The sequence below is a fragment of the Pangasianodon hypophthalmus genome, chromosome 9 (genome assembly GCF_027358585.1).
Source record: "Pangasianodon hypophthalmus isolate fPanHyp1 chromosome 9, fPanHyp1.pri, whole genome shotgun sequence".
NCBI classification, from domain to species: Eukaryota; Metazoa; Chordata; class Actinopteri; order Siluriformes; family Pangasiidae; genus Pangasianodon; species Pangasianodon hypophthalmus.
This window is the reverse complement of record NC_069718.1, coordinates 1,089,288-1,109,350: the sequence shown is the minus strand read 5'-3', so window position 1 is coordinate 1,109,350 and position 20,063 is coordinate 1,089,288. Positions and strand designations below refer to the sequence as shown.

At 41.1% G+C, this 20,063-nt stretch overlaps 1 long non-coding RNA gene and 1 gene segment (V, D, J or C); one reads left to right on the top strand and one right to left on the bottom strand.

Annotated features, from left to right (window-relative positions):
- The first annotated feature begins 652 nt into the window (after window positions 1–652).
- LOC117598143 (uncharacterized) lies at window positions 653–2,081 on the top strand. The gene is made up of 2 exons (XR_008302297.1): window positions 653–690; window positions 1,606–2,081. It is a non-coding gene; the product is annotated as an uncharacterized LOC117598143 (long non-coding RNA).
- Window positions 2,082–11,974: 9,893 nt separating this feature from the next.
- Window positions 11,975–13,466, bottom strand: LOC117598116 (Ig kappa chain V-VI region NQ2-48.2.2-like). The segment is given in 2 exon segments: window positions 11,975–13,163; window positions 13,291–13,466. Coding segments are annotated over 2 exon segments (432 nt in total).
- Between the last annotated feature and the right edge of the window lie 6,597 nt (window positions 13,467–20,063).

The window sequence follows — 20,063 nt, the reverse complement described above, 5'->3', positions numbered from 1 at the left end:
TGGATTTCTGTTCATTTTCATTATTTATGACAATACACTAGGCATTATCTAAACCTGAATATGAATTTAACTCATTTGAAGTCATTTTTCTTAACATTACAAACACAAAATTAATTTCCACTAATTAGTATTTACAGCGCACAGCAGGGCAGTGACCCTGTGTCATTACACAGTGATTATTGTTTATTAATGTTTATTGTTTATCATTGATTATGGTGTATTACTGACATACAAGAATGGTTTTCCACACATCCACACATCCAGATGATATTCCTTCCACCATGTTCCCCCTTCCTCAATCCAGCTGAGGAATGTTTTCAGTGTAGCAGTGGAAGGTATATGAGCAGAACCCATATCAACAAGTGAGTCTTCTTGAGGGAATGCATGGAGCCTGTGAAGAGATCACTGCAGAGTCATGTCATGGGTGGATCCATCACTCTAGACTCTTCTTCCCCTGCTATGTGGCCAGGGAGAACATTAGTTGTGATGTAGATGAGGTTTTGTGGCCAAATTCTCATGATCGATGATGCCTACGTTTTCTTTTATTTCTTTATTTTTGATTGTTTTTCTGTATATAAACTTCACACCGAGTACCAATACTCTGTAATAGTGAGAATTGTGAACAGTGAAATGTTCATTAGAATGTATCACTGTGGTACACTTTCGGTGGAGGAACCAAACTCATCATCAGTAAGTCTCTCTTCTTTATTTAAAATTCTATATATTAATAAATTCGTTTTCATTATTAATTTGATTATTGAATAAACTTTAGACAAGCTGAAAAGAAATAATTTCTAATGTTTTTTATGAAGTGTAGCATGTAAAAAATTCAGTATCTTAAATATAACAATTAAGGCATTTATTTGTTTTCTTTTGTTTGTTTGTTCAATTTAATGATTATATTTCATTGTTAAAAGTGAGAGAATAAATCCAGATGTTTGTGCTGTTTAAAGTCACCTTGAGTTCAGCGTCTAGTGATTCATTTTCATTGAGTATCAACACTAGAATAAAGCTGATCAAAGTTCTCGTCACTCCACGATGTAAAGAGTAACTAGTAAATGTTCTCCTGCTGCTGGAACACATTTGTGCTGCTGCAGAGTTTCCAGTTTTGTCTCTATTGGAGTTCAGAGCATTTACAGAATACACTCACTGAGTGTTTCAGTGTTGGAATACAGTGTGACTATTGGATGCAGTTACTGAATAGAACTGGGTGAACACTAAATCAGAAAGAAGATGGATTATGGTGTGGAGTTAAAGCTGATGGCTTCCACATGTTCTCTTTGTTAGTTAGTGGACTTTAAACCAAATGGACTGATGTTTCTCCACTGAAACTGCTCCGGACTTGAAGCCCTCCATGTGTCTCTGTTTATTTAGAGTTAGGAACTGTATTTATGTCTATGTGTAGAGTTTAGAGATGCTGCTGAAGGTCATAGAACTTTCCAGATGTTTCTATTGAATTGCAGTAATGTGAGAACAGTGTGGATCACTGCACTGATTACTGAACACACATTAATGTTTCCAGTCTGGAATCTTAATAAGCAGTAATGAGTAAATGTTGTGTAAGCGTGTGTAAATGTGTGTTTATTGTGTGTTTGTGGTCTCCAGCCGGTCCCACGGTGAAGCCCTCCGTGTCTCTGCTCCCTCCCTCCTCTCTGCAGCTGTCTGAGGGATCGGCCTCGCTGCTCTGCCTGCTGTCTGCCTACTCTCCACAGGGGGCGCTGGTGAGCTGGACAGTGGACGGCTCCCAGGTGAAGGATGGGGTTCTGACCAGCGCAGAAGAACAGAAGAAGGACGGTTACACACGCAGCAGCACCCTGACCCTCAGCAAAGCACTCTGGGAAAAGGGGGAGGAGTTTGTCTGTACGGTCTCCCATGCCGGCGTCAATCATCCGGTCACGTTCAGAAAGAGCCAGTGTGAAGCCTAACAGCTCCAAGATACAATTTAACACTGAGCTGCTTACACATCCATCTACAATAGAGTTTCAGTTCTACACAATGCTGACATTTCTGTCTTTACTCTCTTCACTGTCCTGTTGCTCTTCCTGTAGTTTTGCTCTGCTGAAATAAAGCTTCATTTTGGACATTGTGTGTTCTTTTATTAGAGTTAATAGTCATTATCAGTGTGATGAGAGAGTGTGTTTAACTGTAGATTCAGTGCTGTGTGTTGTGCTTCAGTGAGTTTGGCTGAAGGAAGTTGAACATCTGGTGAAAGTGCTGCTCTATTCTGGGAGAAAGAGGATCACTCAGCCGTCTTCATGTAAATCTCTCTTCCTCTACACTGCTCTCTGTTTTACTGGTTAAAACTGACTCTGTGTGTTTAGCTGGGTGTGGAGCACGAAGCTGGTTTCATGTCTTTCTTTAGTGCAGGATTTATGGTTCAGCTAACTGACAGTGCACACTTATTTTACATTAATAGTATGGAAGATCTCCTTAATCCATTTCTACTTGATGTCAGAACTGGACACTGAATTTAAACTGCAAATGAACTTCTGACATTTGCTGCCTCAGAATAATTCTTTTTTGAGTCCCATTTACATTAAATGTAGCATTTAGGAGCAATTTAGTCAAGCATAAGGGATAAATATTGGGTTCATCAGATCCAGATATAAATTGGATTAATTTATATTAAACTGATTATACTTATTTGTCATTTCTCATGTACGTTCACATTCACATTGATTGTAAACATTGTAAAGACAAAGCATTAATTGTTGGGGACTTTTTATATTCATTCTGAAAACCCAGAAGACCCTCTGAGAACAGCGGTTGTGTCCATTCTAGATTCAGTAAGGGTTAATCAGAACGTAATAGGACCCACTCATTATGGTAGTCACACACTTGATCTAACACTAATATTCAGATTAAATCTAGAAAATATAGTCACATTCCCACAGTCTGAAGCTATCTCAGATCATTATCTCATCTCATTTAAAATGTGTCGTTGTCATAATAGATGCACTTTGCCATGCTACTGCGTCAAACATACATTCACATCAGCTACTTCACACAGTTTTATCAATAATCTCCCAGAGTTATCAACTATGATCGGATCAATTTCTGACCCAACAGAACTTGATCAGGCAACTGAATGCTTAGAGTAAACGTTCCACTACACGCTAGATAATGTAACTCCACTTAAAAGAAAAATAAATAGAGAGTAAAAACTAGCACCCTGGTATAATGGTCACACACGCACCTTAAAACATCCCACTTGAATATTAGAACATGAAGGGCTTCAAACTGAATTGGTAGTATTTCAAACAGCATGGAAGGAGAGCCTCCTGAGCTATAGAAAATCTCTTAATGCTGCTAGATTAATGTACTTCTCCACCCTAATAGAAGATAACAAAAATAATACTAGATTCTTATTAAATACTGTAGCAATGGTAACTAGGAATAAGACCACAGTAGAAACATGCACACCATCAATATGTAGCAGCGATGAATTTTTTCAATGGCAAAATTGAAAATATCAGGCAAAAAATTCATACTATAAATTTAAAACCAGACAATTCAATAACTAATCCTGTAGATAATAATATAACGATATGAGATCAATGATTAGAATGTTTTAATCCCATTCGAGAGACCAAACTAATTTCATCATCAAAATCATCTACTTCTTTACTACATCCCTTACCAATATGTTTTTTCAAACAGAAAATTTCAGAAGCAGTTGAACCTCTGCTAAAATAATTAGCTCTGGCTATGTACCTAAATCCTTTAAACTACAAGTTATCAAACCCCTGATAAAAAAAAAAGCCTGACCTCGACCCCTGTAAGTTGTCCAACTATAGTCCAATATCAAACCTCATCTTTATCTCATCATAGCAGAGAGACAGCACTGGTTAAAGTAACAAATGACCTACTACTGGCCTCTGATCAGTATTGTGTCCCCTTGCTTGTGTTGCTTGTGTAACCGTGTGCTTCTGTGGTCTGTGTTGTGTGGAAAATTAGCGAAGAACGACAGGAGAGCGTCGGATTGGGTCTGCATAGAGAATGTATTTTTATATAGACAGATCATCACGACAGCTTCAGCTCACACATCAGTAACACTCTTCCGTTTGGGAGAGAGAAGGAAAAGGAAAAAAGTGACAAGGGAAAGAAAAAAAAAGAAAACAAGGAGAAAAAGCAGTAACTCTGTGCACTTAAACTTGCACAGAGGGCGTATGAAACGCAACAATATTGATGTTAAAACAACAAAAATATGATTCGTCAATGCATACCTGCAAAATCTAGTGAATTAAAACAATTTTAAGCTTGTTACACTCACCCCCACTGATTTCACTAGATTTTGCGTAACATTATGTATAGCATACAGAAGAGTAATTCACAATTAAAGAGAGGAGAAAAATAAATAAATAAATAAAAATAAATAAAATTATACACAAAATACTCAAATCTACAGTTAAATTACTTAGCAATCAGGTGTAACCCCTAAACATACAGACTGAACAAAGTCTACCAACATTATTGCTGTCCACTGAAGGACTAGGAAAGGCAAAGGTTAGCTACTCCTTTACCCAACCATAGGAAGACATGCCATATACACATCTTATCAATAGATCACATCCAAGATCGCATAATTGTCTATTTTAATAGACTACACACAAATGTGTATTATTCCTTTTTAAAGAAATATAAAACAGAAAATACATCAATAGACATAGTAACAATGACAGAACAACAACAAAAAAAAGTAATATACAAATAAGTAACCACTTACCAATAACTCATAGTATCATTTTGTTTTCCCCAAAAAGATTCTTAATAAATTGATTAGACATAGTCTGAATGAGCCTATTCAACGGCTTTACAAGTCTGCCATGTCTAGTACGAAAACCCTCACTCTGATCAGGTTTTTTCACTGACAACTCAGTCTTCTCAAAGGTAGATGGTTGTACAGTAGGGGAAGGCTCATTAACAGGGCTCTCTTCGTGAACTGCCTTAACCTCAGTGTCATACTCTGTACTCAAAATTACACCTGATGCAGAATCATCCTGATTCCCATTCCCGTATTCCGAAGGGCCACAACCATGTTTATCACAGTTCACCTGGAAGTCAACACCAGCAAAAGTAACATCACACTCACTGGTAGCAGATGTTACCAAATCCCCTTCAACTTCCGCACCATCACTTGCCTGGGCAGTTTCCTCACACATCACATTCTGCTCATCCAATTCTGTCTGCTACAGAACCGCCAGTGCTGCTAGAGAGGTCAGCAACTCACTGAGTAGTCCTTCCTTCTGCAAGATGCTCAAAACTAGAGCCCTCAAGCTTATCATCAGTCAAACTGGATAACTGTTCCTCGACAGCATCTGTATCAGGCAATGGCAGAAAGTCAACCGGCATAATCAGATTCCTATGAACAGTTTTAACAAAACCAGAAGGGCTTCTGAGTTTGTACGTGTTCAACAAGGAATTTTTGTCGATCACTACATAAATTGTACTCTCCCAACGATCTGCCAGTTTCTTTTTACCTCTTTCACCTTTGTTGGCCAATAAAACTCTTTGACCAATGTCAACTGATTTGTCCCTTACTCCTTTTGTTATACATTTCTGCCTGTCTATGTTGTTGTTTTTTTGAATGTGACTGTGCAAGTTTCATAGCCTCACAGAGGTCACGCTTGAGTGACTGCACATACTTGTCAATATCAACTGTTTCTCCATTCAAAAGTACACTTTCAAACATAAGGTCAACAGGTAGTCTCGGAGTACGGCCGTACATGAGAAAGAAAGGTGCAAACCCTGTTGTCTCATGAACTGTACAATTATATGCAAAAGTCAAGGTGTTCAACATTTGCGGCCATTTGACTTTAGATCTAGGGGGCAGCGCACGAATCATGTTACCAAGAGTGCGGTTCATTCTTTCCACCTGACCATTTCCCATTGGGTGGTATGGTGTGGTGTGAGTTTTGTCAATACCAGCCAACTGACACAGCTCCGCAATTAACAAACTCTCAAAATTGGCACCCTGGTCAGAGTGAATGCTAGAAGGAAAACCATACGCACAAAAGAAATTATTCCAAAGAACCCATGCCACTGTCTTTGCGGATTGGTTAGGGCAAGGATATGCACATGCCCACTTCGTGAAGTGGTCAGTGACTACTAAAACGTCAATAGACTTATTGTTGTGGTCTTCAGCTGACCAAAAGTCTATACAGACTAATTCGAGTGGCGACGAAGTGGTAATGGAAACTAATGGGGCCCTAGCCTCTGGCTCAGGAACCTTGCTCACAACGCATCTCTTACACTTGCGAACGTAGTCATGGACATCTTTCCCCATCGTATCCCAATAAAACCTCTGTTTGGCCAACCCTAATGAGCACTGCTGACCCTGATGGCCCGCGTCATCATGAATGCCTTTCAACACTGCCCTACGAAGCGATTCAGGTACAACATATTGGTAAGTTTTCCATTTTGTCACTGGGTGCTTGGACACACGATACACTATCCCCAGGCACGTGGTCAGCTTACCCCACTGTCTCAATATCCTTAATGTCCCATGTGATTCATGAACTTTTTCACGCCTTGAGGGACGACGACCGCGGTCAACAAAAAACTTGACCCGGCCGACAACAGCATCATTGACTTGTTCAGTAAGGAGTTCATCATGGTTAAAAACGGGCACAGGGTTCTGCCCCACTGCAACAAGAGACTCTAAGTACTGCACATGTGAAATGGCTCTTACAGTACCTACATCTTCCCAATGCTGATGTGTTTGCATGACAGCAGAAATCTCATCACTATGCACCTGTACACTCCCTGCAGTACACATAGCTTTAATGGTAGCATCTCCAGGCTCAATCTGAGCATTCACATCCCTCATTTCAGGTGAGAGCCGAAACATATTCTGAACATCATCCTTTTTGAAATTGGCTGTCTGCTTAAGAAGGGTGGAATAAGGAGCCCTAGTCAATCTGTGCAAAATTTTAGACTGCACAAAAGGCTCTCTACTGAGGGCATCAGCCACCACATTTTTAGAACCCGGAATATACTGAATGTCAAAGTCGAATGGTGCCAATTGCGCCACCCAGCGCTGCTCGCAGGCATCTAACCTGGGCTTGGTCAGTATGTACTTTAAGGGATTGTTGTCGTTCCACACAGTGAACCTGTGCCCGCGTAACCAATGGCTAAATTTATTACAAATTGCCCATTTCATTGCAAAAAATTCAAGGCGATGTGCAGGGTATTTTGCCTGAGCATGAGTTAGAGATTTGCTGGCAAAAGCTATTGGTTGTGCTTTGTCACTGTTGTGATGAATTTGCGACAACACTGCGCCAAGTCTGGCTGTAGATGCATCAACAGATAAAATGAACGGCTTACTAAAGTCAGGGTGCGCCAAAAGCACTTCTTCAACGAGTGCTGCCTTAAGATCCCTGTTTACACTCCTGGGTCCAGTCGACCCAGTACCCAGTACCCGGTACGAGGTCTTTTCTGACCACCAATCAGAGCAAACAAGGGTTTGGCCAGTACAGAACAGTTTTCAATAAAGTGCTGATAGTAGATTACCATCCCTAAAAAGTCCATTATTCGCCCAACCATTATCTGTTTGTTCACACATGGTGATGCACATGCTGATAACACGGTACCTGTGGGCAAACGACCCCACATCAAATGTTCAGTCATAGGCTGAAGAGTTACAGCACTTTTCAACTTCAGAGTTCCAACCTTGTCTGCGATGGACTCCCCTCGCCATCTCTCTAGGTTAGACAGAAGACCAAGAAACTGGCTACTGTCACTCTGACACGGTGCATCAGGTTTACTCATAACACGCCAAAATCCATCATTTGACTTGAAATGTCTGATAAGTGGCTTAAGCACATTTGTACCCAAAACAGTGGGATCAATCTGTCCATCAACAAACAAGACTGGGACTAAAAACTTGTACCCATAAACCTCAAGTTTCAAATCACATAGTCCTAAAGGACTGGTTTGTTTTCCCCCACAACTCACTAAAACAATATCCGCAGGGGCCAGCATGTCTTCTGTCATCACACCTGCTTGTTTTAACATGGGTATTATGTCCGCACTGATGGTAGTTGCCATCGACCCAGTATCCATCATTCCTTTCAACTCAACCTTGTCCTGCACTAATATATTAGTGTAGAACAAACTTTCACTTTGAGCTGTTCTCATGGTATTTTGCAAGATTACTTTGCTAGACTTCGGGACATTTTCACATAAGAAAGCATATATCGACTCAGTATCATCATTACCAAAGGAGGTTGAACTCATGTGCCTACCATCGCCCTACTCAAGATGGAGGCTTAATAGTTTCCCTGAGAGGGCCTTTGACTGTGACCGACAACAGCAGCAATCGAACCTGTGATGTGGACATCTCACACATGTCATGTGTATGTCCAGGAAGGTAACAAGTGAAACACAATTTGTGCAATCTACAGTGAGCAACTGTGCTGTGGTCATTACTCTGGCAGACTTTACACACTTGTGGTCTCTTAACATTCTGCTTGCGATGCACAGCTGCTTTGGAGGACTGTGTGTTACATGTCAATGCTTTCTCCAGCATATTTAGTATCCTATCTATCATGTTACTTTCACATGTTGCATGATTAGGCTCAACTACACTCCCTGGAGCCCTGACAACTTGAGTTTTACAAGGTGGTGTACCACACACATCAGTACTGACAGCACTAGCTGTTTGTTGTGAGAACTGATACTCATATACTTTGCTGTCTCTTACAAATTCATCCAAACGATCCTGCACCTCTGCAGCAGTCCACTGACGCTGTGGTTTGCTCAAAAACATTACTGAGAGACCTTTATCGGGACAATTACGTATGAACATAACAGTAATCTCCATGTCCCAATTTTGCATTGTTCTGCCCTCACTTTTAAGATGCTGTTCAGCTAGGTCAGCAGCCTTGTTCAATCTGATCCAATAATCAAAAGGGCCCTCATTATGATAAGGCTTGGTAGCGTAAAAGTCAGCTAGGGCGAGACCTATGGATATAACACCCCCAAAGTGCTGTTTGAGGATACGGAACACCATATCACCAGTCCTAGAGACTGAGGCACTGTTGCGCAACCATGTCTGAATAACATCCTTTGCCCGGCCCATCAATTTGTTTATGATTTATGTTTATGATACGTATGTAACCATGGTTCCCCAAGGGAATGAGACGCTGCGTCGAAACACTACGGGAACGCCTTCAGCGTGACCGCGCTCTGAATCACGTGTGTAATCAGTCCAATGGATGGGCGAGACGTCACAGGCGGGGTGACATAGCGACCCAGAAGCTTAAAAGCACGAGCGGTGGGCGCCGTGACAGCTTCTGAGGAATGAAGCAAGCGCTCGCAGGGATGCCGGAAGTATGGCACTGAGATGCAGTGTCTCGTTCCCTCTGGGAACCATGGTTACATACGTAACCTGGAGACGTTCCCCTTCAGGAACTCGTGCTGCGTCGAAACGCTATGGGAATGAGTATGCCCACGCCACCAGACTTACAAATCCCTGCCCAGTGTGGAAGAGCACAGTTAGGGTGAGAGAACAAAAGAGCCCGGAGGGGCTTGCATGTCGAGGCCATAGAACCCGACGAAAGTCAGGGGCACGGACCAACCCGCAGCGTTGCAGATGTCCTGCATAGGGACACCTGCCAGAAAAGGCCTTGGAGGCTGCCACACTTCTAGTGGAGTGAGCCTTGACTCCCAAGGGCGAGGGGAGATCAGAGGACTCATAGGCCAGATAGATGGCATCCACGACGCACCGGGCAGCTCTGAGGACGTATGCGTCCAGTGCTCACACTGGACACATACAGTTAAGCCTCCGCTGGTCGGGCTCCCGAAAGGGAGGAGGACAGAAGGCCTGGAGTACAACAGGCCGTGGTGTAGAGGAGGGAACTTTTGGGAATATACCCCGCTCGAGGGTAGAGAAATGCTTTGGCCAGACTGGGCGCAAAGCCTAAAAAAGAGAGGGCCACTGAGAGGGCCTGTAGATCCCCAACTCTCTCAAGAGAAGGAGGTTTACAAGAAAGCCTCAACACCACCGCCACGTAAACCTTCAGGGTGGAGTGGGTCAACCCTGTGGAGAAACGGGCCTGCAGGAACTCCAGCACTGTACCAACTGGGCAGTTAACTGGGTAAAGCCGGCGGTCTCCGCACCAGGAAGTGAAAAGTTTCCACTTCAAGGTGTACAGTTTCCTCGTTGAGGGAGCTCTGGATTGGAGAATGGTCTCAACAACCTCGGCTGAGAGACCGGAAGCTATGAGTTGTGCCCCCTCAGAGGCCACACCCACAGCTTCCACAACTCGGGACGGGGGTGGAAGATAGTGCCCCCCGCCTGTGAGAGGAGATCCCTCCTGACGGGAATCTCCCACAGTGAGCCGTCGAGAAGGGAAATCAGGTCTGAGAACCATACTCTGCCCGGCCAGAACGGGGCTACTAGCAAAAGATGGACCCCGTCCCGGAGCACTCTCTCCAGAACTCCCGGGAGCAGAGCGACAGGGGGAAAGGTGTACCAGGAGAACCAGAGGGGAGAGTGCGATGTCTCCTGAGTCGCAAACAAATCCACCTGAGCCCGGCCGAACACTCTCCATATCTGCTCCACCACCTCGGGGTGGAGCCTCCATTACCCAGGCATTGGCCCCTGCCTCGACAGGGCGTCTGCTCCCATATTGAGACGGCCAGGGATGTAAACTGCTCTCAGAGACCACACAAGGATCTGCGCCAGCCTGTAAAGGGGGCACGAATGCCGAACCCTGGTGGTTGATATAAGAGACCACTGCTGTGTTGTCGGTGCACACAAACAAGTGGCGATCTCTTAGGTCCGGGAGAAAGTGTTTCAATGCTAGAAACACTCAATGCCACTCATGACCGCTCCCCATCCGGTGAGAGATGCATCCGTTGCTACCATTACGAGGCGACAAGGAGCTCCCAGCACCGGGCCCTGGGACAAGAACCAAGGTTCCCTCCACATGTATAAAGCACTTAGGCATCACCGTGTGACCTTGATCATGCGGAGCGGGTTTCCCCTCAGGGAGAACCCCCTGGTCTTGAGCCACCACTGTAGGGGTCTCATGTACAGTAGGCCAAAAGGTATCACGTTGGATGCAGCTGCCATCAGACCCAGCAGTTTCTGGAACTGCTTTACAGTGAGTGACCGGCCTTCTCTCACTCTCGTGACTGCTGTGAGGATCAACTCGATCCGAGCAAGAGACAGACTTGCCTGCATCGTGGTCGAATCCCACACCATGGCCAGCTAAGTGATTCTCTGTACTGGAGAAAGCACACTTTTCTTGGCGTTCAGTCTTAACCCCAGCTCTTTCATGTGGGTGAGAACGACATCTCAATGCCGAACCGCCACCTGCTCCGATCGAGCTAATATCAACCAATCGTCAATATAGTTCAGCATCCACACACTTCATGAAAGTGCGGGGTGAGAGTGCCAGGCCGAACGGAAGAACCCGATATTGGTAAGCTTCGCCCCTGAAAGCAAACCTCAGGAACTTCCTGTGTTGGGGAAGGATGGAGATAGGGAAATACGCGTCTTTTAGATCGATCGTGACCAACCAGTCCTCGGAGCTGATCTGAGACACGACCTGTTTGATCTTGAACTTCAGTCACACGACTGAACGGTTCAAATGACACAGATCCAAAATGAGACGCAGCCCTCCACCCTTCTTCGGAACGATGAAGTACCGGCTGTAGAACCCAGACTCTCTGTCATGAGGAGGGACCACCTTGATGGCCTCCTTCCTCAGGAGAGTGTGCACTTCCTGTTCCATTACCAGAGCCTGCTCGGGGCCCACCAGAGTGGGAAGAACCCTGCGCCCTGAAACACCATAGGTGGCAGGGTTGGCAGATCGATCTCCTGAGGGCACTGAGGAGAGACGGGCACCGTATAATGAGGGCAGCCGCTGAACAATCATCCGGGTCAGGGCACCAGTGTAATCGTATGATTCTGTGATCTGCGTTGTGTGGGAAAATTAGCGAAGAACGACAGGAGAGCGCCAGATTGGGTCTGCATAGAGAATGTATTTTTATATAGACAGATCGTCGTGACAGCTTCAGCTCACACATCAGTAACACTGTCAACAAAAATAGCATTCCAAAGTATACCAATCCACATCAATGAAACACGTATGTTAAGTATATATGATCTTACATCTGTAAATAACAAAAAAAATAAAAACAACTTAAAAATTATGTATTTCTGTGTGTGAATTATTTTCAACCAATGCTAACTATTAATCTGCAGCATGGGACACAGCATACCTCTTCCATTTGGGAGAGAGGAGGAAAAGACCGCTAAAAGAATGGCTGCCTAGACTGAACCACTTTGTTGTTAAAGGAGGGGGTGCAGGGGAGGTGAAACCATCACCTCCTTACAGACCCTTTTTAAGGTATTTTTTCTTTTTTTTTTTTCAAACATTGGTTTAAACAATTATAGAACAACACTGAATGCATATAAACAGGAAAATCTAGTGAATTAAAACAATTTTAAAATTGTCACATTTGCACTACATTGTTTCATAGAGAAACATTTGATTGTTTTATTTTAATGAAATTTTAGGGTGAGGTGGATGTGCTTTTCAACATGTTATGGGCGGAAACTGCAGATGTGAAGTGAAATAAACATGTGATATCATGTGAATAGTATATGATAAATAAAACATAATCTGATCATTTATATCTGGATTTCTGTTCATCTCCATTATTAATAATAAATACTCTGTGTATGTGTGTGAGTGTTTGTTCTCCTCCACAGTGTGTGTCATTGTGCTGTATCACATCGTCCCCCTCAGCACCTGCAGTAGGTCTCAGCTGCAGCAGTCACACTCACCCAGGTTTTTGTACGACGCTCTAACACTGTGTGAACACACGGCTACTACTGATCTTATGTGCACTCTGACAGTAATAATCTCCAGCATCTTCAGCCTGGACTCCACTGATGGTCAGAGTGAAATCAGATCCAGATCCACTGCCACTGAAACGAGCTGGAATACCTGATGCTCTACTGCTAGCATCATAGATCAGGCGTTTAGGAGCTTCTCCAGCTTTCTGCTGATACCAGTACATTCCTTCATTTCCATTACTCCAGCGGTAAACAGCAGAGCTGGTTTTACAGCTGATGGTGAGTGTGTCTCCTGGAGAAACAGATTTCACTGCAGGACTCTGAGTCACAGTCACCTGACCTCTGGATCCTGAAAAAAATAAGAAGAATAAATCCGTTCCCTACATTAATAATGATGTGGAGTTTGAAGTTCATCTAGTCGGCCTACTTCACATGGATTTGTCAGCTGAACAGTAGAAGATAAAACATTGTGTTACCTCGAGCGCAGAGGGCCAGTGTGCAGATGAAGACGCTGATCAAACTCATGGTTGCTGTGGGTGAAGTCGCTGAGCAGCAGCTCTCAGTCATGAAGTGTTAAAGTCACAGGGCTATAAACACTCGCAGAGCGCTGAAGCATGAGCTGCTAATGCAAAGTGGAACATCTCTCTGTGGAAACGTGTGTGTGTGTGTTTGGTCACTGTAGTGTAACAGAGGTTTTTGTACCATGATCTCCTTCATCCATTTCTCCTTGATGTCAGAACTGGACACTCAATTTAAACTGCAAATGAACTTCTGACATTTGCTGCCTCAGAATAATTCTTTTTTGAGTCCCATTTACATTAAATGTAGCATTTAGGAGCAATTTAGTCAAGCATAAGGGATAAATATTGGGTTCATCAGATCCAGATATAAACTGGATTAAATTATATTAAACTGATCATACTTATTTGTCTTTTCTTATGTACGTTCACATTCACACATTCATTATCTCATCTCATTTAAAATGTGTCGTTGTCATAATAGATGCACTTCGCCATGCTACTGCGTCAAACGTACATTCACATCAGCTACTGCACATAGTTTTATCAATAATTTCCCAGAGTTATCAACTATGATCGGATCAATTTCTGATTCAACAGAACTTGATTAGGCAACTGAATGCTTAGAGTAAACATTCCACTACATGCTAGATAATGTAACTCCTCTTAAAAGAAAAATAAATAGAGAGAAAAAGACTAGCACCCTGGTATAACGGTCACACAGGCACCTTCAAACAGCTCACTTGAATATTAGAACATGAAGGGCTTCAAACTAAATTGGTAGTATTTCAAACAGCATGGAAGGAGAGCCTCCTGAGCTATAGGAAAGCTCTTAGTGCTGCTAGATCAACGTATTTCTCCACCCTAATAGAAGATAACAAAAATAATCCTAGATTCTTATTTAATACTGTAGCAAAGTTAATTAGGAATAAGATTAGAGTAGAAACATGCACACCATCAATATGTAACAGCAATGACTTCATTCATTTTTTCAATGGAAAAATTTAAAATATCAGGCAAAAATTCGGATTGTAAATTTAAAACCAGACAATTCTATAACTAACCCTGTAGAGACTAATATAACGATATCAGATGAATGATTTACTCCCCTTCGAGAGACTGAACTAATTTCACTAATTTCATCATCAAAATCATCAACTTGTGTACTATCATTTACCTATATGTTTCTTCAAACAGAAAACTCCAGAAGCAATGGAACCTCTGCTAAAATAGTTCAATCTTCCCTTTCACTGGCTCTGTACCTAAATCCTTTAAACCCCTTTATCCTTATCAAACCCCTGATTAAAAAACCTGACCTCAACCCCTGTAAGTTGTCCAGTTACAGGCCAATATCAAAAATCCCCTTTATCTCCAAGATCCTAGAAAAGGTTGTAGCACAGCAGCTATGCTCATACCTACATAGGAATAACATTCATGAAATGTATCAGTCAGGATTTATGCCCCATCATAGCACAGAGACAGCGCTGGTTAAAGTGGTAAATGACCTACTACTGGCCTCTGATCTGTGTTTTGTCTCCTTGCTTGTGTTGCTTGACCTTAGTGCAGCTTTTGACACCATTGATCATACTATTCTCAGGCCCTCTCCTGACTCAGGTCTTTTTTGACTGATATATAGTAATATTGTATTAAAATTTATAAAATTGCAAATTCTAAAATACTACTATTGACCTATAAAGCACTGAACGGTCTCGTACCAGTATCTGCACGAAGTTCTGGCCTTTTATGAACTGCCACGCCTACTTTGATCAAAAAGTGCAGGCTCTTTGTTAGTGCCTCGAATAATGAAGGCTACAGCAGGGGGCGGAAATTTCTCTTACAAAGCCTCACAGTTATGGACCAGCCTTCTGTCTCAGTGTATAAATCTAGGCTGAAAACATATTCATTTATTCAATCCTTTTGTTAATAGTTTTTTCTTAGGTAAAGGAGCAGGTCTGGAGGGTTCACAGGCATAGAGTGTTGTGGTGAACTGGGATGTTTGGATGTTGTCGCCCCCCCCACTCTCACACAGCCTAAAGATCACCATGACATTAGTGTGGATGGTACAACATAGAAACCATAAAGATGGCTGTGGATGTTCTTCCTTGGATAGCCTTAGGACTTCAATTGCTAAGAACAATTTCCACACAAGTCTTCATCATAGAACAGTTAATGCTTTCTGTTTGATACAATAGACTTAAAGTTAAAACTATAATGCATTCAGAAATGACTCTGATGCTCATGCTCATAAGTTGCTCATAATTTCCTGTTTACACAATTGCACTTTTTGACTGTATAGTATACAGTTATAGAAGAGATCATATTTTTAATTTCACTATCCAGTGTCACCCAGATGAGGATGGGTTCCATTTTGAGTCAGGTTCAGTCTGGGAACACAGAAGGTGAGGGAAACTCACACCAGCAGCAAAAGCACTGCCTAATTCCCATCATGGCCTTCTTTATATAGTCGTAACAACTCTTACATCAGGTACCATTTGTGTGAGTTCGAGTATGAATATCATTCAGCAAGGTCCAGATCCTCCATGACCCTGATCAGGATAAAGCAGTTACTGAAATGGATGAATGAATGGATGGATGATTGGATGATTAGATGAATGAATGAATGTCATCCAGGATTACTGTAAAGAGGACTCACTAGTGCAGTGTTTGGAGTAGACTATTTTACTCTTGGATGAGTGAATGACATTCCTAATAGACTTTCAATAGAACACAGAATTGTCTCTCACTAAAGGAGTGTGTCCAAGAAGGTGTACAAGAACTACTGTCCCACTTAAAGACAGGGAGAAACTAAACCACCAAGTCTTAACACTGAACTGAGCACTCTCTTCCACTGTGTGATAGAAGGATGATAAGGAGATACTCAGATCTTTGTGATGCTCATTCAGAAGAAGGATTGTTTATGATATATAGCTGAATACAGTCAGCTATAAGAATGACTATACTCTCTTCTGGATTGAGAAGTTCATCACCTGTTTTTCAAAGACTTAACAGAACTGCACGTTTAATCTGGAAAGTCAGTACTAGCAGTTAGAGCTAGAGAAAATGTCCTTTGGGTTGTACAATGCTACTGTACCATTTCAGTGAATAATGCAGTGGTGTCTTGGAGCTGAAGTGCACAATTTCCTGCAGAAATATATAGAGCTGCTGGTTCTGCTAAAAAGATGAACTGAGAGTTGGCATTGTAAAATAAGTGGATGTGGGACAGAGGCAGAAATCAATGTCCAGTCCTCCAACAGGAAATATAGCTAGTATACTAATGAGTATATACAGTGTGAGTGAAAGCAAAATACAGCTAGAAAACTTTATACACTGTAAAATGTTACGACTTTACAATGTAATAGACAGCTCATACTGTTTAAGCAGTTTAGGCCTAATGAGAGAAAAGTGCAGTAATTAACCTGGCTGGTGGATCAGTAGGCTGGTGAAAAAAGTAAAATTTATTAAAATATGAGTGCTTAATAAATATTAATGGTTAGAAAATAATCTAATAATGCTAATGGTGTTTTATTTAGGACTATTAAGGAAAAGTTTAATGTATTATCTCTAGGTGACAGAATAATTATTAATAATGATTAATATGTCATGTTCTAGTTTTTACTAATGAGAACCAAATAAGTTTTAACAGGTTTTTATGACTGCATAGTGCCAGCTGTGAAACATGGAGGAGGGAGTGTGTTAATGCGGGTGGTTTCATGAGTTCAGCAGGTGTAGGAGAGATGATTTTTATAGATGAACACTATAAAACTTCATCTATAAAAATCATCTCTCCTACACCTGCTGAACTCATGAAACCACATGGTCACGTGAAACTTTCTTTAAAAAAAAACGTTTCACGTGACCATGTGTGTTACCTGAATGTCACAGAACACCTTTGAGCAAAAAAAGCAGAAAGTAGAGGATTGAAACCCCTCAAGCAAAGAGGAGCTGAGAAGCTCTGTGAAGAATGGCAGAACATCTCTCCACAGATTCACGACTGGAATCAACCAAGACGTGGAGGCTTCAATCTGTAATCAGCAACAAAGATGGACACACAAAATATTAGAAAAACAAACAACTGAACTCCCACTAGTGTAGGGTGTACTGACTTTTGTTGCAGTTTCTTTTATTGTATGGACCCTTGATTACATATTAACCAGCTGAATATTTATGAGTTTTATATTCATTTGCTGTAATCATTTTATTCTTTAAATACAAATAAATAAATCTGTATTACACCAAAAAGATTTGTAACTGACTGTCACTCTATTGAAAACTACTTCAGATTGCTGAAAAGCAAGAAAAAGTTTCATTTATTCAGTCCTGTAATAGAACCAAGAATTATTCCCTAAAACCTGGCGCTATTCACCTTCATCCTCCATGTCCTGGATAAAGACCTGCAGAAAATTGATGACTCTTGACATATCACTGTACCGAGCTTGATGAAGACTGGAGACAGAGATTTCACGAGAAAATCTGCATCCATCTTTGTTTCCAAACAATAAAAATAGCATATTGAAATCACAAAACCAAAGGGGGGAAAAAGGAGGGAAATTGATGACAGTGTGCTACTGTGAAGGTGTGTTATGTTTGGGTTTAATGGCTAGGGGTTGTGTTTGATTTTTCAGTAAAGAGAAAGGAATGCAACATTCCTAGAAATAAATATCATCTAGTATAGATATATTATAAGGTATTATATGATATGGTGGAAAAGAACACTGTTAAAGATTCATTCCTCAATGCCTCATTATCAATCCCAGGCTCCCAGTTAAAGGAAAATAAAGGGGATTTTTGAGAGGAAGATTTTTTTAAGGTGCTTCCGCTGTTTTACGATTCTCTCGAGCATCTCATTCCTGGTAATGCTAATACTGAAGATAGCAGTCTTGTCTTGTCCACAATGCTTATGAAATTTTTAACAGAAAGCAGGATTTAGACAGAACAGTTAAAAAATATATTAAATTGCTGTTATTCTCTACTGTAATAATCTTATTCTCTTACTGTACCTTTTAGTTTGCTGACGTCCCAGAAGGTTTTCTGGACAGCTACACCACTGAAATTAGATCCCCAGCTTTCGGAGGCTTCTGTGTTTTTATTTTTTCTGTGTTTGTATGTTTTTTTTTCTACAGAATTGTAAAGCGACTTTGGTGCATGAGAAAGGTGCCATCTAAACTAAACATATTATTGTTCTATTTATTATTATGACAATGTTATTTCTGCACCAGATTCTGCGCTATACTCCATTTCCTAGAACACACTGCAGCCTACAAACATGGCTGCCACGGACTACATTTCCCAACTCACTCTCCCATTGTCAAGTTCAGCGTCTCCAGACTTCTAATCATGCACCTGTTCCCAATCACACCTTCACCTATATAAAGACTTGTTATTCTGGTGTTTTTTTCTCTTCATCTGTTTTTAAACTTTCTTTGTTACCTGGTTTCATGAGTTTGGATATTATCTGGTGTATGTTGTTTGTTGATCGCCTGAATCTCTGCCTGTTATTGGCTTTGACCTTGTTTCATGTTTTGGATTGTTTGCCTGATCTCAGTAAACCTCACCTGCAACTGCAACAAATCTGTGATTCTAACACAATTCTTATGATTTTACACAACAAAGCAAATTATTACTTAAATGCTTTAAATCCTGCACTAAGTTAAATCATGTAAACATGCGGCTAAAACCCACAGTGTATGTTTTACTTACTTTTGGTTTAAATTTAATATTATTTTGCAAGTGCTCGCAAAACTTGAGATATTTAAAAAAAAAAAAAAAAATTAAACATTTTAAATCATTTATAAAGGTTCACTTGAACTGATTGCATACTGATGTGGGGGTGTGGCTTTTGAACTCAATTTGCATATGTGTTTGCAGAACTTTAAACTGTTTTAATATTTCACTCAATACTTCTTGTTTTGTGTTGGCTTTAAGTAAGGCTTGAAATAAAAGCAAAATTTGCTTTAAATAAAGACGCAAAAGTTTGATTCACTTGTTTTATTTGTGCAATAGTTAACCATTTCATTCAAGTTTGAGTAAAATTTACTCAGAAAACAGAAAACTGATAATTAAATTTACTTACATTTTTTTATGAGAATAATCCTCGGTGCTGTGTAAAGCTTACTTAAAATATATACTTATTACTAAATTTAAAACTAGAGACTTTGTGTGTGGAAATTGCTCCTGCACTTTTCCTGAGTAAATCTCACTCCAGTTATAGAGCATAGTTTGAGACACTCTTGCTTCAGCTGTGTTTATGAGAAATTGATCAAGTTTCCTCTAAATAAATGAAAAGGAAGTAGTTAAAACTGAAAAGAGCAGCACTGTGTAAAACTGCTGTGGTCCTCTACAGAACAATTCTCAGCTCTTCTAATTTACCAGACAGCGGTCAGCATCCTCTGGAACACGGATTGTCCTCCTACACATCCCTGCCTGTAGAAGGACCAATTCTTCAGAGGGTTTTGGAGTCTTGTCCATATTTCTGTGCACAAGGTAAAAGTGCAGAGGAAAACAGCTGGCAGGATTGGATCTGTTTTTCAGATTGAAAACAGTAGAGTGTGCTCTCTTTTCCCAGCCATTAATTTGTTGTGGAACAGTCCTGGAAAGGATCTATAGAAGTGAGGAATCATAGATCAGACTGAGGAAGATAAATGTACTTTAAAATGGAACAAACACACTATAAGGCATTTGAGCTGTGATTTCTCTCTAATGATTTAACACGTTTCCAAACAGACTATTTAAAA